The 24210-nt window shown below is 43.9% G+C and overlaps 2 protein-coding genes across 2 annotated transcripts in view; one reads left to right on the top strand and one right to left on the bottom strand.

Annotated features, from left to right (window-relative positions):
• Positions 1–10072, top strand: part of LOC139576659 (serine incorporator 5-like) — a 47339-nt gene extending 37267 nt beyond the window's left edge. The window contains exons 10-12 of the mRNA XM_071402982.1: positions 138–174; positions 1706–1850; positions 7299–10072. Of these exons, the coding sequence (XP_071259083.1) occupies positions 138–174; positions 1706–1850; positions 7299–7443 (327 nt within the window). The 3' untranslated portion in view covers positions 7444–10072. The remainder of the gene's footprint in view (positions 1–137; positions 175–1705; positions 1851–7298) is intronic.
• Positions 10073–10221: 149 nt separating this feature from the next.
• Positions 10222–22647, bottom strand: LOC139576657 (thrombospondin-4-B-like). The gene is made up of 22 exons (XM_071402980.1): positions 22215–22647; positions 20697–20894; positions 20324–20571; positions 20123–20234; positions 19825–19910; positions 19658–19709; positions 19262–19443; positions 19024–19161; positions 16780–16860; positions 16535–16687; positions 16342–16446; positions 16123–16230; positions 15861–16020; positions 14916–15034; positions 14573–14625; positions 14299–14480; positions 13902–14080; positions 13622–13670; positions 12477–12673; positions 11639–11811; positions 11079–11218; positions 10222–10929 (listed from the first exon to the last, which is right to left on the bottom strand). Exons 1-22 carry the CDS (start codon positions 22291–22293, stop codon positions 10880–10882), a joined length of 2844 nt encoding a protein of 947 aa, XP_071259081.1. The 5' UTR covers positions 22294–22647; the 3' UTR covers positions 10222–10879.
• Positions 22648–24210: the final 1563 nt, after the last annotated feature.

Here is a 24210-nt window from a genome sequence, read left to right as displayed (position 1 = left end):
GGCACACTCCGCTCCTCGCTCCGCTCCAGCTCGGCTCACATGCTCTGGTGTGCACGTGTGTGTTTAGTGAAAGGGCTATGTATAGTTGATTAGTTGATACATTCCTGTACAAGTACTAACTCACCTCTCTCCGGCAGAGAGCGCGCTGCTGTTTCTGCTTTGGAGATGACACAGGTAAACACAAACATATCCTTCCTCTCCCTCTCTTTCTCTTTCTCCTTCTCTCACTGCTTTTTGTATAAAATACCATCTCCCTCAGTATACTACTGTACTAGTACTGTAACATCACCAGAAACAGGCAGTGTTCTTGTATATTCTCTCATACACATAGTAACAGTAAAGATGCAGGAACAGCATTGGTCAGTAAACAGAAATTATGTCAGTGTTACCAGGAGGAGACTATGACTAGTGGTTGGAGATAGACTAGTCAGATAGTAGTAGAACTGAGGGAAGGCTGCAGCTGCCCTCTGGTGGGGTAAAGCAGCACTGCAGCCAGGGAAATAACAGTGCAGAGCATGTCACTTCATTTATGAATGTATTATACAGATATTCTGGGGGGGGGAGTAACAAGTGTACAGTTAAGAACAATACATTGGATTAAAAAAAAAACTTAAGCCCTTCTCAGTATACATAGTGATTTTCAGAGAGTTTCCTGTCCTGCAAAGCGGAGAGAGAGAAATATAGAGGTTAGAGACCAGGAAAAAGGAAGGAAAACAGGAATATTAGTGAGAGTTTTATTGGATAGAGCTGGGTTTATCGTGATGATTATAATGATTTTAACAAAGGTTTTCTTTTCATCATAAGTGTTATATGTAATGTTGCTGTGGTGTTGTGGTTGTGTTGACTGATGTAAGGTCGTAATTAAGTTGCTGTGATCAATCAATTAAATGCATTTATAAAGTCCTTTTTACATCAGCAGTCGTCACAAAGTGCTTATACAGAAACCCAGCCTAAAACCCCAAAGAGCAAGCAATACAGATGAAAAACTCCCTAGACAGGCATGAACCTAGGAAGAAACCTAGAGAGGAACCAGACTCTGTGGGGTGGCCTGTCCTCTTTTGGCTGTGCCGGGTGAAGATGATTAGAGTACATTGCAATTAAGGCCAGATCGTTCTTCAAGATGTTCAAACGTTCCTAGATGACCAGCAGGGTCAAATAATAATCGCACTGGTTATAGAGGGTGCAACAGGTCAGCACCCCAGGAGTAAATATCAGTTGGCTTTTCATAGCCGAGCATTCAGAAGTCGAGACAGCAGGTGCGGTATAAGGAGAGAGAAGGTCAAAACAGCAGGTCCGGGACAAGGTAGCACGACCGGTGAACGGGTCAGGGTTCCATAGCCACAGGCAGAACAGCAGAAATTGGATCAGCAGCACGACCAGGTGGACTGGGGACAGAGTCAGCCAGGAGTTGTCAGGCCAGGTAGTCCTGAGGCATGGTCCTAGGGCTCAGGTACTCCAGGAGGGGAGAGAGAGAAAGAGAGAGGGATGGGAGAATTAGAGGGAGCATACCTAAAATCACACAGGACACCAGATTAAACAGGAGAATTGCACCAGATAGGACAGACTGACCCTAGCCCCCTGGCACATATACTATTGCCGCATAGATACTGAAGACCGAGACCAGGGGTGGGGTGGGGTGTTGTGGTTGTGACTATGATGTAAGGTCGTAATAACTTTGCTGTGTTGTTGTGGTTGTGTTGTCCAGATGACTATGATGAGGAGCAGACTGGAGGAGGACAAAATGTTTTATATGATGAGAGACAGGGAACCATCTACAGCTACACCTACTTCCACTTTGTCTTCTTCCTGGGTTCACTCTATGTCATGATGACTGTCACAAACTGGTTCCAGTAAGTAGTAGAGTTACTGGGGAAACTCTTACTACTAGTAGAGTTACTGTGGAAACCCTTACTACTAGTAGAGTTACTGGGGAAACCCTTACTACTAGTAGAGTTACTGTGGAAACCCTTACTACTAGTAGAGTTACTGGGGAAACCCTTACTACTAGTAGAGTTACTGTGGAAACCCTTACTACTAGTAGAGTTACTGGGGAAACTCTTGCTGCTAGTAGAGTTACTGTGGAAACTCTTACTGCTAGTAGAGTTACTGGGGAAACCCTTACTACTAGTAGAGTTACTGTGGAAACCCTTACTACTAGTAGAGTTACTGTGGAAGCCCTTACTACTAGTAGAGTTACTGTGGAAACTCTTACTACTAGTAGAGTTACTGGGGAAACTCTTACTACTAGTAGAGTTACTGGGGAAACTCTTACTACTAGTAGGGTTACTGTGGAAACTCTTACTACTAGTAGAGTTACTGGGGAAACCCTTACTACTAGTAGAGTTACTGTGGAAACCCTTACTACTAGTAGAGTTACTGTGGAAACCCTTACTACTAGTAGAGTTACTGGGGAAACCCTTACTACTAGTAGAGTTACTGGGGAAACTCTTACTACTAGTAGAGTTACTGTGGAAACCCTTACTACTAGTAGAGTTACTGGGGAAACCCTTACTACTAGTAGAGTTACTGTGGAAACCCTTACTACTAGTAGAGTTACTGGGGAAACCCTTACTACTAGTAGAGTTACTGGGGAAACTCTTACTACTAGTAGAGTTACTGGGGAAACCCTTACTACTAGTAGAGTTACTGGGGAAACCCTTACTACTAGTAGAGTTACTGGGGAAACTCTTGCTGCTAGTAGAGTTACTGTGGAAACTCTTACTGCTAGTAGAGTTACTGGGGAAACTCTTACTGCTAGTAGAGTTACTGGGGAAACTCTTACTACTAGTAGAGTTACTGGGGAAACCCTTACTACTAGTAGAGTTACTGTGGAAACTCTTGCTGCTAGTAGAGTTACTGGGGAAACTCTTACTGCTAGTAGAGTTACTGTGGAAACTCTTACTGCTAGTAGAGTTACTGGGGAAACTCTTGCTGCTAGTAGAGTTACTGTGGAAACTCTTACTGCTAGTAGAGTTACTGGGGAAACCCTTACTACTAGTAGAGTTACTGTGGAAACCCTTACTACTAGTAGAGTTACTGTGGAAACCCTTACTACTAGTAGAGTTACTGAGGAAACCCTTACTACTAGTAGAGTTACTGTGGAAACCCTTACTACTAGTAGAGTTACTGGGGAAACCCTTACTACTAGTAGAGTTACTGTGGAAATTCTTACTGCTAGTAGAGTTACTGGGGAAACCCTTACTACTAGTAGAGTTACTGGGGAAACCCTTACTACTAGTAGAGTTACTGGGGAAACCCTTACTACTAGTAGAGTTACTGGGGAAACTCTTGCTGCTAGTAGAGTTACTGTGGAAACTCTTACTGCTAGTAGAGTTACTGGGGAAACCCTTACTACTAGTAGAGTTACTGGGGAAACCCTTACTACTAGTAGAGTTACTGGGGAAACCCTTACTACTAGTGGAGTTACTGGGGAAACTCTTACTACTAGTAGAGTTACTGGGGAAACTCTTACTACTAGTAGAGTTACTGTGGAAACTCTTACTGCTAGTAGAGTTACTGGGGAAACTCTTACTACTAGTAGAGTTACTATGGAAACTCTTACTGCTAGTAGAGTTACTGGGGAAACCCTTACTACTAGTAGAGTTACTGGGGAAACCCTTACTACTAGTAGAGTTACTGGGGAAACTCTTACTACTAGTAGAGTTACTGTGGAAACCATTACTACTAGTAGAGTTACTGGGGAAACCCTTACTACTAGTAGAGTTACTGGGGAAACCCTTACTACTAGTAGAGTTACTGTGGAAACTCTTACTACTAGTAGAGTTACTGTGGAAACCCTTACTACTAGTAGAGTTACTGTGGAAACTCTTACTGCTAGTAGAGTTACTGTGGAAACTCTTACTACTAGTAGAGTTACTGGGGAAACCCTTACTACTAGTAGAGTTACTGTGGAAACCATTACTACTAGTAGAGTTACTGGGGAAACCCTTACTACTAGTAGAGTTACTGGGGAAACCCTTACTACTAGTAGAGTTACTGTGGAAACTCTTATTACTAGTAGAGTTACTGTGGAAACCCTTACTACTAGTAGAGTTACTGTGGAAACCCTTACTACTAGTAGAGTTACTGTGGAAACTCTTACTGCTAGTAGAGTTACTGTGGAAACTCTTACTACTAGTAGAGTTACTGGGGAAACTCTTACTACTAGTAGAGTTACTGTGGAAACCCTTACTACTAGTAGAGTTACTGGGGAAACCCTTACTACTAGTAGAGTTACTGGGGAAACCCTTACTACTAGTAGAGTTACTGGGGAAACCCTTACTACTAGTAGAGTTACTGTGGAAACCCTTACTACTAGTAGAGTTACTGGGGAAACCCTTACTACTAGTAGAGTTACTGGGGAAACTCTTACTACTAGTATAGTTACTGGGGAAACTCTTACTACTAGTAGAGTTACTGTGGAAACCCTTACTACTAGTAGAGTTACTGGGGAAACCCTTACTACTAGTATAGTTACTGGGGAAACTCTTACTGCTAGTAGAGTTACTGGGGAAACTCTTACTACTAGTAGAGTTACTGTGGAAACCCTTACTACTAGTAGAGTTACTGGGGAAACCCTTACTACTAGTAGGGTTACTGTGGAAACCCTTACTACTAGTAGAGTTACTGGGGAAACCCTTACTACTAGTAGAGTTACTGGGGAAACTCTTACTACTAGTAGAGTTACTGGGGAAACCCTTACTACTAGTAGGGTTACTGTGGAAACTCTTACTACTAGTAGAGTTACTGGGGAAACCCTTACTACTAGTAGAGTTACTGGGGAAACCCTTACTACTAGTAGAGTTACTGGGGAAACTCTTACTACTAGTAGAGTTACTGGGGAAACCCTTACTACTAGTAGAGTTACTGGGGAAACCCTTTCTACTAGTAGAGTTACTGGGGAAACCCTTACTACTAGTAGAGTTACTGGGGAAACTCTTGCTGCTAGTAGAGTTACTGGGGAAACTCTTACTACTAGTAGAGTTACTGTGGAAACCCTTACTACTAGTAGAGTTACTGTGGAAACCCTTACTACTAGTAGAGTTACTGTGGAAACCCTTACTACTAGTAGAGTTACTGGGGAAACTCTTACTACTAGTAGAGTTACTGTGGAAACCCTTACTACTAGTAGAGTTACTGTGGAAACCCTTACTACTAGTAGAGTTACTGTGGAAACCCTTACTACTAGTAGAGTTACTGGGGAAACCCTTACTACTAGTAGGGTTACTGTGGAAACCCTTACTACTAGTAGAGTTACTGGGGAAACCCTTACTACTAGTAGGGTTACTGTGGAAACCCTTACTACTAGTAGAGTTACTGGGGAAACCCTTACTACTAGTAGAGTTACTGGGGAAACTCTTACTACTAGTAGAGTTACTGTGGAAACCCTTACTACTAGTAGAGTTACTGGGGAAACCCTTACTACTAGTAGAGTTACTGTGGAAACTCTTACTACTAGTAGAGTTACTGGGGAAACTATTACTACTAGTAGAGTTACTGTGGAAACCCTTACTACTAGTAGAGTTACTGGGGAAACTCTTACTACTAGTAGAGTTACTGTGGAAACCCTTACTACTAGTAGAGTTACTGGGGAAACCCTTACTACTAGTAGAGTTACTGGGGAAACTCTTACTACTAGTAGAGTTACTGTGGAAACCCTTACTACTAGTAGAGTTACTGGGGAAACCCTTACTACTAGTAGAGTTACTGGGGAAACCCTTACTACTAGTAGAGTTACTGGGGAAACCCTTACTACTAGTAGAGTTACTGTGGAAACCCTTACTACTAGTAGAGTTACTGGGGAAACCCTTACTACTAGTAGAGTTACTGTGGAAACCATTACTACTAGTAGAGTTACTGGGGAAACCCTTACTACTAGTAGAGTTACTGAGGAAACCCTTACTACTAGTAGAGTTACTGGGGAAACCCTTACTACTAGTAGAGTTACTGGGGAAACTCTTACTACTAGTAGAGTTACTGTGGAAACCCTTACTACTAGTAGAGTTACTGGGGAAACCCTTACTACTAGTAGAGTTACTGGGGAAACTCTTACTGCTAGTAGAGTTACTGGGGAAACTCTTACTACTAGTAGAGTTACTGTGGAAACCCTTACTACTAGTAGAGTTACTGGGGAAACCCTTACTACTAGTAGGGTTACTGTGGAAACCCTTACTACTAGTAGAGTTACTGGGGAAACCCTTACTACTAGTAGAGTTACTGGGGAAACTCTTACTACTAGTAGAGTTACTGGGGAAACCCTTACTACTAGTAGGGTTACTGTGGAAACTCTTACTACTAGTAGAGTTACTGGGGAAACCCTTACTACTAGTAGAGTTACTGGGGAAACCCTTACTACTATTAGAGTTACTGGGGAAACTCTTACTACTAGTAGAGTTACTGGGGAAACCCTTACTACTAGTAGAGTTACTGGGGAAACTCTTACTACTAGTAGAGTTACTGGGGAAACCCTTACTACTAGTAGGGTTACTGTGGAAACTCTTACTACTAGTAGAGTTACTGGGGAAACCCTTACTACTAGTAGAGTTACTGGGGAAACCCTTACTACTAGTAGAGTTACTGTGGAAACTCTTACTACTAGTAGAGTTACTGGGGAAACTCTTACTGCTAGTAGAGTTACTGTGGAAACCCTTACTACTAGTAGAGTTACTGGGGAAACTCTTACTACTAGTAGAGTTACTGTGGAAACCCTTACTACTAGTAGAGTTACTGTGGAAACTCTTACTAGTAGAGTTACTGGGGAAACTCTTACTACTAGTAGAGTTACTGTGGAAACCCTTACTACTAGTAGAGTTACTGTGGAAACCCTTACTACTAGTAGAGTTACTGGGGAAACCCTTACTACTAGTAGAGTTACTGGGGAAACTCTTACTACTAGTAGAGTTACTGTGGAAACCCTTGCTACTAGTAGAGTTACTGGGGAAACTCTTACTGCTAGTAGAGTTACTGTGGAAACCCTTACTACTAGTAGAGTTACTGTGGAAACCCTTACTGCTAGTAGAGTTACTGTGGAAACTCTTACTACTAGTAGAGTTACTGGGGAAACTCTTACTGCTAGTAGAGTTACTGTGGAACTCTAATTATAGCTTCAGTTAGTAGAATAGTTACCAGGGATTTTTAATTATATCTTCAGTTCGTAGAAGAGTTAGCCTACTGGGGAATCTTTAACTAGGTCCCAGTTAGTAGTAGAGTTACTAGGGAAACTTGAATGTGTCTTTAGTTATTCCACTAATTAAAATGTTGTGTAAAGCTAAGAGTATGCTATGTTTGTTTTCCCATAGCTTTGACAACCATAAGATAGAGAAGCTGCTGGATGGCAGTTGGTCTGTGTTCTGGATCAAGATGGCGTCCTGCTGGGTCTGTCTCATCCTCTACATGTGGACCCTGCTCGCCCCCATGGTCTGCCCCAAACGCTTCGAGGCCTAACACACACACATGCAGACACCGAAACACAGCCCAACATTATTTTCTGCTTTCTACGTGGGTTCTTTGTGTTGCCTTTTGTTTTTCATGTTTTAGTGTTTTATATTGAATTTTTGACCAGTTATGAATACTTTAAGCTATTGTTGCCGGGAAGGCAGTTGATGTCATTCATTTTTACTATCATTGATGTATGGGGTTACATTCAGGTTGGACTCATAGCTTGACTCTTGGGGGTGCCTAAAACAATGGGCTGGACCAATGTTCATACAATAATGTATGTGGCTCCCCATGGTCATAATGGTGCCCTGATTCTGTTATGGGAGTGTCCAGCACCAATATCATTTCAACCCTGTTTACATGTTTGCTTACATGTGTGATTCCCATACTTGTCTCTGTTATTCTTTTATTCCCATGAAGAGAAGTTCCATTTCTCAGGCTCATACATCAGCTTGCTTGTTATTTTTAGATTTTTTTTACCCCTTTTTCTCCCCAATTTCGTGGTATCCAATTGGTAGTTAGTCTTGTCCCTTCGCTGCAACTCCCGTACGGACTCGGGAGAGGCGAAGGTCGAGAGCCGTGCGTCCTCCGAAACACAACCCAACCAAGCTGCTTCTTGACACAATGCTCACTTAACCCAGAAGCCAGCCTCACTGATGTGTCGGAGGAAACACCATACGTACTGCACCCGGCCCGCCACAGGAGTCGCTAGTGAGCGATGGGACAAGGACATCCCTGCCGACCAAACCCTCCCCTAACCCGGACGACGCTGGGCCAATTGTGCGCCCCCCATGGGTCTCCCGGTCGCGGCCGGCTGCGACAGAGCCTGGACTCAAACCCAGAATCTCTAGTGGCACAGCTAGCGCTGCGATGCAGTGGCTTAGACCACTGCGCCACTCGGGAGGCCCCGCTTGCTTGTTATTGAACCCTTTTGTAGAATATTTGTTCTATGCAATTAAACAAGCTGTTTTGATTTGATTTGCCTGTCTTTAGGTCACAGTCATTTGAAACGTGTTAGTTAGGAGTAAATAGGATCGATTATATCAACGCTCCTTTTGAGCCAGAACTTTAAATGCCAGTCGTTTGTACACACACATTTATTGTACAGTGTTGTGTTTTCCAAATAAGCCTCTCTGACTAGCAGAGCGCCGGCTGGCAGGTAGAGGACTGTGGGACCAGAGACTCACTACTGTTGAAGGGAGCTGCAATCATGGAGGGGAAAATCAACATTTTGATTTAAAACGTTTGCCAAAGGTAGATCTCAGAAACAAGGAACGGACATGCTCCAGTTTTTCACCCGAGTACCTTCTCCCTCTATAACAGCTACAATCGTCCAACTTCTTGGCCCTGGAAACTTGCTTGGTGTGCTCTCTGTTGCTGATGAAGGGTTACCTACAGAGCTCCTTTCGGGTGTGTGAAAATAGAAGGGAAGGGGGATATGGGCCGTGAACCGGGACCTTAGTGTGTAGTGGTGGTTACTCAACACTGGTTGTTGATGTTATTGACTGAACAAACCCAGACCAAGACTTGCCTGACAGGGAGCAAGAAACTATTCTCCAGAACTCCAAACCATTCAGCTATTATGCTTTTCTGTTTTCATACTCACAACCCTACAGTATATAACCCTTTTGATACTAATATGAAATATGTACACTTTGGTTTAATATATTGGTATTTGGTATTTGTTGAAGAAAAACAACTTGAAAATTGTGATGTTTAAGATGTATGTCTTTTTCCCCCTTAGATTTCAGATGAGATAGATATCAGTGGACTTTGCTGAGTAGAATAATCAGATAACCCTATGAGCCAGCAGTTTGAGGAGTTTGTTGATGCATATTTATGCCATAACGTTTCCACTGTGACTGAAGTTTCTTCACCCCAGCCGTTGTTATGAAGGGATTAAACCTGTCTGGAAGGGTAGGATGTGTACAAGGTTAGGGTCAATTCATTATCCATTCAGTGATGTCATGGAGGGTATTGGAATTTCAATGAAACAATTAAATGCTTCCATTAAAAAAGTAGAATTCCACTTCCCTTTACTGAATGATGCTGAATTGACTGGAACCCTGGTGTAAAACATGTTGACTGATCACTTCCTTTTTGCTATTAGCAGATTCTGTCCACATGTCATTTCAGACGAGTTGTGTTTTTTGTCCTGGCTCCTGTGGATGAGCCAGATAGACAGGACATGGTGCCCTACTGCAGCTCAGCTCTACACCATCAGGTCAACCTCATGTTAACTCATTAGGGATCAAAACCAAACCTTCTGATTGGGCTGTGTGCTGCCATACATGACATGTTGTGGTCCATTTTATGTTCTCCATTGTTAAGATGACCACTAGGTGTGTGCACAGGAGTGTGAGTGGAATGTGAGTGTGTTTGTCTCATTTTATTTGCACGGGAGCACTTGCGTTAGTGAGTTTTGCTCTGTGAAGAAAATTGAGTGCGTGTGTGTGTGTGCGTGTGCGTGTGTGTGTGTGTGTGTGTGTGTGTGTGTGTGTGTGTGTGTGTGTGTGTGTGTGTGTGTGTGTGTGTGTGTGTGTGCGCGTTCATGTTTCCAAACACTGCTCACACTAATTCTCTGTACACAGTTTGATTTTGTCCTAAACAAAAAAATTAAACGAACACCTTTTAATTTCGTCTTGTGTGTTTGTGTAAAGTGATCATTGATAGCCTCAGCTTGAAATACAGTGGCTTGGGGTAGATATCCCAATGCATTCTATTCGACAACAACTAGCAATATGTTCCATTTAGTAACACCAAACAAAAGACTCAGAGAGGGTGTTTTACCAAATGCTCAGAATATTTATTCATAGATTTACTGAACAAAAAATGACACATCTATTGAATGTAACGTATGATGGACATCGGTTGTTTTAATGTAAGTGCAGTCAATACCAGCTCCTTCATTCATTTCCCTTGTCTTTGTTTTCCTCCAATGGCAGAAATAGGAGAGACCCTAACTACAGTTTGAACCCCTAGATACAATAACCCTCACCTCAGAGAGTAGACATATACAGGTTCACTACAACACTACAATCTACATCAGTCTTTTAGTTAACCAATTTTAGTTAACCAAGTAACCAATTCCACATGTACAGTACCGTATAGCGTGTGTAGACACAGCATTAACAAGTCATGTCTGGATGTCTGTTGCCCTGATGAGTAGACGTCAGTCTTCATACCAGGCAAAAGTCTAGCAGTAATAATAATTATTTTATAAAAGGGATGATTGCTTGTGAAAAGCCCCTTTAAAAGCCTTGCTCCTCTCATAATGCCCCCACGAAATGCACAATGCCGCTTGGTCTCCTCTCTCCTCTTTTTCCCTCTTCCTCTCTTTCTCCCCCTCCCTTCTCTGTCCCATCCTCATTTTTCTGTCCTCTAACACCCCCTCCCAATATCTCTTCTCCGTTCCTTCTCTCCTCTTCCACGCTCGGTGTGTTTATTCAGTGTTCTGGGCACTGTACTCCTGGTAATCTTCAGGGATGGTGTCTGTAGAGGGACAAACAGAACAGAGAGGTGTTGACTTAAACATCCTGTAGCAATGACAATACTTAGACAGCTTCTGTCCTATCAGAGTGCTGTGACCGGCGCTAGTCTCTGTATCTGTCTGCTAGTTGGCTGAGTGGGGTGTCACTCACCATTGCAGCGGTACTTGAGGTTGGACCAGATTATGTTTTCCTGGGAGAAACAGAAGACGCCCAGTCTCCCTCCTCGCATACTGTTGTCTATCTTCACCCCAGAGTCTGCTACCAGGTTGGGACCCTCATAGAAACGCGCCCTGAACAGAAGACACACACATGGTTCAGAGTGTTTGTGTGGGTGTGTGTTAGTGGGTGTGTAGTCTCCAAACCTGACCATAGCCAACACAGTGACTAAGGTCTGGTTTCAATTATGGACTCTTGGCATACAGGAACTACCTCACTGGCTACATCACTACTTAATCTGCTTTAATCAAATACAAAATAGTAACTAGCAAGATAGAGATCACGTTTTTTTTTTTAACGAGTGCATTTCGCTAGTGGCTACCTCAACTAAAACCACTGCAAAGATTTTTTGCCTGACGTAGTTCCTGTATGACAAAAGAGTCCATCATTTAAACCAGACCCTAGTCACTGTGTTGCCTAGTCACTGTGTTGCCTAAGGTGGAGTTTTCCAGACTAGTGTGTGTGGGTAGTCCGTGTGGATGTGTGTTTCTCACCTGATGTATCCAACCTGTGGTCTGTGCTGTAGATACCAGCGGTAGGACACCTTGTCCTTCCAGCCCACGTTCCTCTTGTCCTTCCACAGCAGACGTACCTGGTCGTTGGTGTCTCCTGTGTGCCACAGGGAGTTCCTCAGATACTCCCCTGGACCTGTCTTAGACTTCACCGCCTGGAGGAGGGAGAGAGAGGTGGGAGAAGGTAAGAAAGAAAGGTCAGAAGCCTTTTGAGATTGATCACTGTATTTCATTTAACCTTTATTTAACTAGGCAAGTCAGTTAAGAACAAATTCTTATTTACAATGACAGTCTACACCGGCCAAACCCGGACCAATTGTGCGCCGCCCCATGGGACTCCCAATCACAGCCGGTTGTGATACAGCCTGAATTCAAACCAGGGTGTTTGTGGTGACACCTCTACTAAGATGCAGTGCCTTAGACTGCTGCACCACTCAGGAGCCCATGTAAATCAATCAATATTTATAAAGCCTTTTTTACGTCAACAGATGTCACAAACTGCTATACAGAAACACAACCTAAAACTCCAAACAGCAAGCAATGCAGATGTATAAGTACAGTAGCATGCACCCACGCACACACACACCCCTATACCTTCTCTAGACCTATAGGGCACCAGGTACACTAGCCGTTAGAGCATTGGGCCAGTAACAGAAAGGTTGCGGGTTTGAATACCCGAGTTGACAAAGTGAAAAATCTGTCGATGTGTCCTTGGGCAAGGCACTTAACCCTAATTTGCACCAGGGGCACCGTACTACTATGGCTGACCTTGTAAAACTGCACCTATCTGGTGTATGTGACCATTTATTTGTATTTTTACCTTGAGCTGTATGCCAGGCTCAGCCACAGCTCTGAAGGGTACAGCCTGCCAGTAGGTCTGTTCAGTCTGTTTCCACATGACCACGTAGAAGGAGGAGGAGTCCTGGTAGCCGAAGATGAAGCCTGCATAGTCATCATCAGTCATCGTGTTCACGTGGAACGTCCCCTCAAAGTCTACCCCACTGAACGCTGTGTAGCCTGCACACAGACACGCACACACATACACACAACACAGGCTTATTACATCAAATCAAACTGTATTTGTCACATGCGCCAAATACAACAAGTGTAGACGTTACCGTGAAATGCTTACTTACAAGCCCTTAACCAGCAGTGAAGTTCAAGAAGGGTTAAGAAAATATTTACCATATTAAAGTAAAAAATTATAAAAAGTAACACAATAAAATAACAATATTAAGGCTATATACAGGGGGTACCGTTACCAAGTCAATATGCGGGGGTACAGGTTAGTCGAGGTAATTTGTACATGTAGGTAGGGGTATGCATAGATAATAAACAGCGAGTAGCAGCAGTGTAAAAACAAAGTGGGGGTTGGCCACTTGATTAATTGTTCAGCAGTCTTATGGATTGGGTGTAGAAGCTGTTAAGAAGCCTTTTGGTCCTAGACTTGGCGCTCCAGTACTGCTTGCCAGAGCGGGTGACTGGAGTCTCTGACCATTTTTTGGGCTTTCCTCTGACACCGCCTATTATATAGGTCCTGGATGGTAGAAAGCTTGGCCCCAGTGATGTACTGGGCCGTACGCACTACCCTCTGTAGCGTCTTACGCCCGAGCAGTTGCCATACCAGGCGGTGATGCAACCAGTCAGGATGCTCTCGATGGTGCAGCTGTATAACTTTCTGAGGATCTGGGGACCCATGCCAAATCTTTTCAGTCTCCTGAACGGGAAAAGGTGTTGTCGTGCCTTCTTCACGACTGTCTTGGTGTGTTTGGACCATGATAGTTCATTGGTGATGTGGACACCAAGGAACTTGAAACTCTCGGCCCGCCTTTTCCTGTAGTCCACGAACAGCTCCTTTGTCACACACACACACACACTGAACAATGTGAGGCCTACACATACAGAGTGAGTAGCACAGAGAGGGTGGACATCCGCCTGTCAAATGGGAACTGAGAGTTGTCTTACCTACAGCGAGGCCAGGGTCAGAGTTCATAGTCTGGACTATCTCCATACCCTGGGGAGAGAAGGAGAGCGAGAGTTATGATACTACAGATGACATACTAGAGAGTACTCCACTACCTACTGTACACAGCATAGATCAAACTTAATCAAATAACTCAATCAAGGATCGAATGTTGTACTTCATGCTCTTATTTTTGCATACTCTTTGACCCTACAACTGTTATTGTTACTCAATATCTGCTAGATGACTAAAATGTCAGCATGTTAAAGACAATAAGGTCACCTGGTTGAGAACCACCCAGTTGGGATCAATCTGGGCGTCACCCTCAGGGTCCAGTACTACCGTCTGATAGGCTCTGAAGTCAGTCAGGGTGACCTCAGCGTTCTCTGGACAGTTGTCTATCCTGTCAATCACCTTGTCCTGGTCAAAGTCCCCTGCACACGCATCACCCACGCCGTCATCTGGAACACACACACACACACACACACACACACACACACACACACACACACACACACACACACACACACACACACACACACACACACACACACACACACACACACACACACACACACACACACACACACACACACACACACACACTGAAGAACAACTGGACTAGAGAGAGCATTGCTATAATACAGCAGGAAGGAAGAGGATCAGTGTTGTGACTGACTGTCCTCATCTGTCTGGTCAGGGTTGACCACCAGTCTGCAGTTGTCTGCTTGGTCCAGGATACCGTCGTTGTCATCGTCATCGTCACACTCGTCTCCCTGTCCGTCCTTATCTGTGTCCAGCTGGGAGGAGTTGATGACTGTAGGACAGTTGTCCTTAGTGTTCTGGTGACCGTCCCCATCACTGATAGAGAGGAGAGTTAAAGTCAACCCAGTACACTCACTATCAGTAAGTATCACTTCTAAAGGTGCGGATATGTTTATAGAAGGATCTACCTGTCTATGTTGGTGTCACATGTGTCTCCTACAAGATCATCATCAACATCTGACTGTGGGAGAAGAAACATAAATATTATTCAATAATGTCATGAGGCTGCACATTACTGGCTACTGGCTACATTAACAGTGGGTTTCAGTCTGAGGTTGGGGTAAAGGTTTGATATTTGGTAGGATATTTGACCTGTAGGTTGTGGTGCTGTGGTTGTGTTGTGGATGTGTTGTGGTTGTGTTGTGCAGTGTTGTGGTTGTGTTGTAGTTGTGCTATGGTTCTGTTGTGGTTGTGTTGTAGTTGTGCTATGGTTCTGTTGTGGTTGAGTTGTTGTTGTTGTTTTACGGTTACCTGGTTGGGGTTGACCATGTCAGGACAGCTGTCACAGGCGTCTCCCACCCCATCGTTGTCTCTGTCTCTCTGGTCTAGGTTGGTCACACGCTGGCAGTTATCCAGAATGTTCTTCAGGCCTGACCACAAAAACACAAATACAGATAAAAACACAGACACAGTTATTTTTCTAGTCTGAGTGTTAGTGTCCTCGGGCCCCAGATGACAGAGTTTGTTCAGTTGAATAGTTTCCACTGGCTCTCAGCTGCTGGCAGGGTTTATGATGGATTTTTTTCTTTGCAGAGACAGACATGACCAAGTGTTAGAGGGGGAGACATGACCAAACGATCAAGAGGTTGGAGACCTGCCCCAGTGCACAGACAGGAAACATCAAATGCACACACACACACACAAACACACACAATAAACTAGGGCACAGTTTCACTGCATCTGCCAACGGAACAAATGAGAGTTTAAAAAAAAAAGGTAATCTAGTAGCTAAAGAGGACAATTCCAAATGGATCATTTATATTGAGAAATGGGAACTCATTTAAATCAATGTTTTTACTAGTGTTTTGAACTTTATGAGGCGGAACCCTACCCCAGCTCCTGTTTTCCCTGTAAACAGATGAGCTAATAGGTAGCAGACTTTGATGGAAGACAGACTGAAACAGACTGAGAGGATGTGAATGGATTCAACAGATATGGCTCTGCTCTGTTGAAGACAATCATAATGTGTGGAACCGCTGGAGACAGGAGACATGCTGTTTTCAACCAGACAGCTAGACTGACCTCAGACTAATTGTGGTTTTGGGGAAAACGTCATGGATTAAGACGTCTCAGTGTGAAAAAGTACTACTACGGTCACTACCTTAAAATAAATCACTAGCTGTGGTAGAATTTCCTTCTGTCTCCAACTCTCTAATGACCAAAACCTGGGGAAGGCACGTCAAAGCACACACACACCGTCTCCATCCATGTCATCGTCACAGTCATCGCCTAACCCGTCCTTGTCCGTGTCTCGTTGATCAGGGTTCTCCGTCGTCAAGCAGTTGTCACACGCGTCGCCATGGAGATCCTTATCGCTGTTCTTCTGGTTCACGTTAGGATGCAGCCAACAGTTATCCTGAGTTACACAGAGACAGAGTTACTGCACATGTTAAAGGTGTACCCTACTTGATCGTGAATGCACTATACCCGAAAGGCGTGTAACAGTTGTGTACTGTACCTCTATGTTAACGATGCCGTCACTATCAGCGTCATCATCACAGGCGTCCCCGAGCCCGTCCCTGTCTGCGTCCTCTTGGCCAGAGTTAGGAACAAACGCACAGTTGTCCTGGAAACAAACATGGAGGCTGCCTTACTATGGGGGAGAGGGAGAGGGTAAGAGGGAGGGAGAGGTAGAAGGAGAGGGAGAGGTAAAGAAGTAGATGGAGCTGGATTTTACCTTCTTACAGTTGTTGTCCCTGCACCTCAGCTTTTCGTCTGGGTAAGCATCGATGTCTGTGTCCTTCCCACACACATAGCCGTTACCTGCCCACCCTATGTCACACTGATGGACGGAAGAGGAAAGGTTTTGGATTTGATCTTGGATTGACTGCGCATTAGTGTCACGTGTGTGTGTGTGTGTGTGTTCTCACGTGGCAGCTAACACTCCCGTCTCTCTCCACTACACACTGTGCATTGCTGTCACAGGGGTTGGGCTGGCCGTTCCCACAGAGCCTCTCCCCACTGCAGCCGCTCACCTGGTCCCCAGAGAAGCCACTCTTACACTCCCCACAGCGGAATGAACCCTGGGAGAGACAACAAATACAGGCCCAGGCTTCATCTCAGGCCTACTATCAACAGGCTTGAATGGGAATATTCAAGCTGCTGTGACTCTTACCCTGGTGTTGTGGCAGTGAGAGTTGGCGGTGCAGCCTCCGTTGTCAGGAGGACCCTGGCATTCATCTATGTCATCACACACCTACAGACACACATGGAGAGGAATACACACACACGGTAACCAGTGGTGTAGTGGTGCCTGGAGGAGTGGGTAAAAATTACCAAAGGGCCCACCCGATGAAGGAAAGGCGCCCTGTGTGAAAAATTCTGTGACAAACAGTGACATACACTCTGAATGACCTAAAATGATAAATCCCATATTGGGCTTTCACAGTCAGGCCAACCCAAGCTGTACTGTGCAAGTAGGCTGATAAATGAGGCTGTCAACTGAGTGAGAAATTCACAGGTTTTTGATTTTCCCTTTTTGGGGAGGGTTTCGCTCTCAAAGTCTATTACATTTTTTGGGGGGAAAATCAACAACATTTGATGTTCTAAGTCCACAACAATGTTTAAACCACATCAGGAGACCACTTTTGAGGTCTGGGAAAAATCTAAGACATTTACATTTTTTGAGTGTGTAGCACTGTTGATTGGTTAGCAGTGTTTCTGTAGAGCACAAGTTGGAAAAACAAATGGCCACTGGATTGATGCAAATAGTCATGATATCATTCTGCCAGGTAGGACTGGGCTACATTGTAGCTAGTTGACATTTAATTGAGAAGGTTTTAGAGAAAGCCTTTCCATCCACCAGAAGACAATTAGGCCAATCATTAGCATCCCTATATATGTTTTACTTCATATTATTAGGCTTGTCTTGCGTTGCTTCAAAGCAGCCTATAGCCAAAATGCCACCAGATAAACGTGGAGGTAATTATTTTATAAAGACTTCCTCATATGCTCTCTCCTGTTCTATTGGTTTTCAAATGAACTTTCTTTCATTGTCTTGCAGGCAAAGGCATTATTGTAGTCATATTAGCAGCCCATGATAGTTGTTGCATCTTTAGATCTCTCCTCTTTCTAAATTACTAACGATATTTCAATCTCTGCCCATGAAACCGCTCGCATGTGTGGTGCGCATTATAGAACGTTTTTTACCCGCAAATTGCATTTTGGGACATTTGCGCGTAGCCATCTGCACATTTCTGTACTTAAAATGAGAAGAAATAATAGTTGATCAACATTTTAAGCTAAGCATTCTGATCTGTTTCATCCGCCTTATTAATTGACACAGGCTATACCTCCACCACACTACCTTGATACTCATTGTGGGTATTAAGAAGTGAATATATGCAAGGCCCACAGAAAAAGTGGGTATATGGTGTATACCTGCCTATGCCCTCCACTACACCACTGACTGTAACAAGGCAGCAGGCAGCCTAGTGGGGCGGCAGGTAGCCTAGTGGTTAGAGTGTTGGACTTGTAACCAAAAGGTTGCAAGATTGAATCCCTGAGCTGACAAGGTAAAAGTCTGTCGTTCTGCCCCTGAACAAGGCTGTTCCTATGCCGTCATTGAAAATAAGAATTTGTTCTTAATGTTCTTAACTGACTTGCCTAGTTAAATAAAGGTTAAAAAAAATAAAATAACAGCAGCTCTCTTAAGTATAACACACTCTATAGCATGTGCCTATTACTGTTTATTGTAACGGTCGTCGTATGAAGAAGGTGTGGACCAAAGCGCAGCGTGGGAAGTGTTCATGATTATTTATTTTAAAAAACTGAACACAGACAAAATAACAAAATGTAACAACACGAAACAGTTATGTCTGGTGAAGACACAAAAACAGAAAACAACTACCCACAAAAACCATGTGGGAAAAAGCTACCTAAGTATGGTTCTCAATCAGAGACAACGATAGACAGCTGCCTCTGATTGAGAACCACACCCGGCCAAACAACAAAGAAATACAAAACATAGAAAATGAACATAGAATGCCCACCCAAATCACGCCCTGACCAAACCAAAATAGAGACATAAAAAGCTCTCTACGGTCAGGGCGTGACATTTATAAGCAATTTGCACGTGTGGTACCTGTTTGTGTGACTGTGTGGTATCAATTTGTGTGACTGTGTGGTATCAATTTGTGTGACTGTGTGGTACCTGTTTGTGTGACTGTGTGGTACCTGTTTGAGTGATTTTGTGTTACCTATTTGTCTGACTGTGTGGTACCTGTTTGAGTGACTATACGTTACCTGTTTGTCTGACTGTGTGGTACCTGTTTGAGTGATTTTGTGTTACCTGTTTGAGTGACTATACGTTACCTGTTTGTCTGACTGTTTTTTACCTGTTTGTGTGACTATACGTTACCTGTTTGTGTGACTGTGCGTAGGACACTCCCACTCCGTTGATCTCAAGACCAGTGTATCCCAGAGGGCATCTCTCACAGCGGAACCCAGGAGCTGTGTTCACACACCTCACACCGGAGAAGCAGGGTTTAAACTGGCACTGCAACACACACACGCACACACACACGTTAGCGTTCACACCATACGCTGGGGAAGTAGGGGTTAAAGGTTAAACTGACACGGTAACACACACACACTACCTCGTTCACGTCATCACAGTGAACTCCGTCTCCAGTGTATCCGTCGGGGCAGGGGGCGCAGGTGAAGCGTCCTCCCTCGGCCGGGATACACATGTCCTGATTGAAACACATACCTGGACTACACTGGGACGGGCCTGACCGTGCACCTGTACCTGGGCCTGACGCCATGTTGCCACCCAGACCTACAGACAGAGACACACGCATGTATAATATAACATCACACATAACTTGAGTATCCTCAATCAGTATCAGTCTCATCAGTATCTTATTGATCCGGTTTCAGCTAAAATAAGAGCATGCACATAAGGAAGTCATTCATTATCTTCAGAAAGCATTAGTCCTAAGCAGTAACAGTAGCACTGTATTAGTAGTAATATATCTAAGAGAACAGCTTACCACATGCCAGACACTCTGAGATGGTGTTTCTAAGGAATGTGGTCTCTTTAATCTTTTACGGGGGAAAGAATATACCAGTTAACTGTAGATACAGAGAAAAAGACAAATGGCGGTGCCTTAAAAGGTGAGGGTACAACAGCATGTCTACTGTAAGGCAGGTGATGTACCTGCTGGAGGAGCAGGTCCTTCATCTCTGACATCATCTTGTGGAGCTCTAACATCTGAGACGGATCCTGTCCGCCTGCCTGGAGGCCTGTGGGAAATGTAGTCTTTAGCTACAGTTTTAGCTAAAGTGTATTTCTATGTTCCATCATACAGACTACATGACTTGATGGTTTATGATAACTTATGTCAAAATGCGGGTCTCAAGTGGGTCAAATGTACAGTATGGCAGAGACGCACAATGTGACATCAGAAAAGGTCAAGTCATGTTTCAGGCAGCTTATAACAGGCCTGTGTTCTTACCCAGTAGCTGAATAGTACCCAGAGACTCGCTCTGCTGTATGCTGCAGTCCTGGAGCGTAGCGACGTTATCTAACGTGTCCTCTATCACCAGTTTCAGGTCCGTCAACTCATCCTGACAGAGACAGGTGGACAAGTGGTTGGTGAGTGACAACACAAAAAACAATCGTACTCATCTGTACCTATGCTAGTCTTGTGTCTCACCTGCCCGGTGGGCTGCAGGGTCCTGAGCGCCACCTTGTTGTGTCCAGGTGTCAGCGTCCCGAAGGCAGCAGGCAGCTCGTCCACAGTGTGAGCCAGTCTACAGTCTACGTAGACCGCCATACGACCTGGTCCTCTCTGCAGACCGCTGGCATGGATCATCACATGATGCTCTTTGCCGTCCGCCAGAGAGGGGTGGCTAAAACTGGTGGTGCCAGCCCTACCATCAGTCTTCTGGTAACGGATCGTCACTGAGGGAAAGGTCAGTTAGTTGCTTAGGAATGATAATCGAAGAGGAGGGGAGAGAAGGAGGCAGATTTGATTTAGATGTATGATCACATTTGTAAATTGAGACAGACAGCACGGCAGTGTTTACCCTTGTTGAGTTTGGCCTGCAGGGTGAACTCCAGGTACTTGCTGTTGTCCCGGGGGTTGATGATGCTGTAGAGATGAGAGGGGGACTTGCTATGGAGCCTGAAGGAGGAGAGGAGGAAGGCCTCATCCAGACCTTTATTCTTCAGCCCTCCCTGCGTCAGGTCAGGCAAGCAGTCTGGAGACACCAGCAGGTCGTACACTAACACAGGACACACAGAAACAACACAGAGACAACGTTTATTCAGAAGTCATGTGCTTGTGCCTGTGTGCATGCATGTGCGACTGTCATTAGTGAGTTTATTAAGTGTGTGACTTCATGCTTGTGGCAATTACTGATGAGCTGTAGAGCTGCTCGTGCTGAGTGTCAGGGCTTTATGAAGTGGTAGATTGTGTGTGTGTGTGTGTGTGTGTGTGTGTGTGTGTGTGTGTGTGTGTGTGTGTGTGTGTGTGTGTGTGTGTGTGTGTGTGTGTGTGTGTGTGTGTGTGTGTGTGTGTGTGTGTGTGTGTGTGTGTGTGTGTGTGTGTGTGTGTGTGTGTGTGTGTGGTGCCACTGTTTTATGGCGTGGCAGATTTACCAAAGGGCCAGCAGTAAACTCTTTCCACTGGAACAAATCCACTGCTTCTACAGCCATGACCCACATTCTGGAATAATACTAAGAGATGTGTGTTTGTATGGAAAAATTGATGCGTATGGATTCCAGAGAAATTAAGTTATTGCACAAACACTTTCCTAAAGCCAATCAGTGTCATTCTATTTGGGTCACCCTATGGATAGATGTGTAAGTATGTGACCTTTTCCACAACACAATGCATTAAACACAAACCCATTAAAGTCCTTTTTTTATTTATTTTTTATTTCACCTATATTTAACCAGGTAGGCCAGTTGAGAACAAGTTCTCATTTACAACTGCGACCTGGCCAAGATAAAGCAAAGCAGTGCGACACAAACAACACAGAGTTAGACATTCGATAAACAAACGTACAGTCAATAACACAATAGAAAAGTATATACAGTGTGTGCAAATTAAGTAAGATAAGGGAGGTAAGGCAATAAATAGGCCATAGGGGCAAAATAATTACAATTTAGGATTAAACACTGGAGTGATAGATGTGCAGAAGATGAATGTGCAAGTAGAGATACTGGGGTGCAAAGGAGCAAAACATAAATAACAATATGGGGATGAGGTAGTTGAGTGGGCTATTTACAGATCATTTTAACTGAGCCGCTGTTAAATATATCATTATAATTCATCAGAAAATCACTGCAAAATGCTTGATTTAATGAGTAATGGAGAAATGACAGATTCAGAGAAGCAAAGTCAGAGATTCAGATTTAGTGTAGATTGAGTAGATTTAGAAGTTATAGATTAAGAAATTACAGACTCAGTAGATTAAGAAGGTACAGATTGAGTATATTGATAAGGTATTACAACGAATAAAGGTTACTGGTGTACTACTTTAGGAGCATTTTGATAGGTCAGAGAGGGGTATTGATAGGTGATAGGTTGAGGTACTCACCAATGCCTTGTGCTGTGACAGTCGTGGCCAGTTGTAGCATCAGCAGAGAGAGGACCACTTTTCTGATCCACACCCCCATCCTCACACTTCCTAGTCTTCAGCCTTCAGCACAAACCAGTCCTGAGAGCCCAGGCTGGGTCACCGTCACGACTAGTACACAGTACACCTGGTCCTACAGACAGGGATCAATACAGCAGCTATCTATTTAGAATACCCCTGGTGCTGACTGATGGATAGACAGACTGACAAACTGACAGACGGATGCTGAAAGCAGAGTCCTAGTAGCAGTGGGGAGATTCTCCTGTAGCTACAGACTGGCTTTTTTAAAGGGGCCAGACCTTAAAGTAGAGGGGTGTGTTCCTGCATTCCTGTAGCTGCAGAGGGGTTTTGAAAAGGGAGGGTAACGTCTCAGTGTTCCTGTAGGGACTGTGTTTTTAAAGAGGTGGTGTGTGTGTGTTTGGTCCAGGAGGGAGATGTCCAGACCTTGGACGTTGAGACAGTTTTTAACTCTGGAGGAGTTTCAAGTTGAGAGTCTGGTCCTCATCTCTGTCTCTGGGCTCCTTTTGGTAACCGCAAGATATTTCTACATCTTAGAGGCTTCAGAAAAACAGACCATTCCCAGATGCATTTACCACGTTCTGTGTGTCAGTCTGTCTGTTTTTCTATTTTCTCATTTTATTTCACCTTTCTTTGACCAGGAAGTCTTTCAAGAGAGAGAAATTAAATCTATCAGATAATCACATAATTTCCTATAGTTCAAGTGTCCGTAGTTCAGTTCACCCAAATACCTATTCTGGCTGTGGGTACTGGCCCACCCTATTCCCATCAGGTGCTGGACGGACGCCATATTGGAGCCTTTGCCTATGACACAAAGGGGAAAATACAGATAAAACCAGCTGGAAGGAATGAGAGTTACTGAAATTGACACAATGCATGACCATGTCATAAATACTTCACATTCTTTCTCCTGGACATAGCACTTCTACATAAAATCATTTCTGATATTTACTATCTTGTAAAGATATAGGGCCCAGGAGACCTATATACTGTAGTAGAAAACCACCTTTAAAATAATTACTATTTTAAGACATGGAGAGTCCATTGCCATATGCATGGACATGTAGAGTTAGACCAGTCAAGTCTGACTGCCATAATTGTTCCGCTATGTAACTTTCTAGTAATGGAGTCACCCCCTCATAATCATAGGTTTTATGGTCATAGAGCTGCAGTTAATGAATACAGGCCCTGCAGGTTGCAATGTAATTGAAGGACAATCATTGAAGAACACACATCCGCAAAGTGGGTGTGGAAGAGGTGAAAAAAGTATTGTTATCTAACAACAATGACAAGCCACCTGGGTCTGACAACTTTGATAGAACATTACTAAGGATTATAGCAGACTATATTGCCACTCCTATTTTTGTATCTCTTCAATCTAAGCCTACAGGAAAGTGTGTCCCCCTGGAGGGGAGCAAAAGTTATTTTGACCCTGCTGGTCATCTATGAATGTTTGAACATCTTGAAGAACAAACAGGCCTTAATGACCATGTACTATTATAATCTCCACCCGGCACAGCCAGAAGAGGACTGGCCACCCCTCAGAGCCTGGTTCCTCTCTAGGTTTCTTCCTAGATTCCTGCCATTCTAGGGAGTTGTTCCTAGTCACCGTGCTTCTACATCTGCATTGCTTGCTGTTTGGGGTTTTAGATGGGTATCTGTATAAGCACTTTGTGACCTCTGCTGATGTAAAAAAGGCTTTATAAATACATTTGATTGATTGATTCCGCTACCCAAGAATAGCAAAGCACCCTTTACTGGCTCAAACAGCTGACCAATAAGCCTGCGACCAACCCTTAGTAAACTTTTTGGGAAGAAATTGTTTGACCAGATACAATACTATTTCACAGTAAACAAATTACTGACTTTCAGCATGCTTATAGGGAAGGACACTCAACATGTACGGCACTTACACAAATGACTTATGATTGGCTGAAAG

Source organism: Salvelinus alpinus, chromosome 5, assembly GCF_045679555.1.
Source record: "Salvelinus alpinus chromosome 5, SLU_Salpinus.1, whole genome shotgun sequence".
In the NCBI taxonomy this organism is placed as follows: domain Eukaryota; kingdom Metazoa; phylum Chordata; class Actinopteri; order Salmoniformes; family Salmonidae; genus Salvelinus; species Salvelinus alpinus.
The sequence above is the reverse complement of the archived record's forward strand: the minus strand, read 5'-3'. Positions and strand labels throughout refer to the sequence as shown.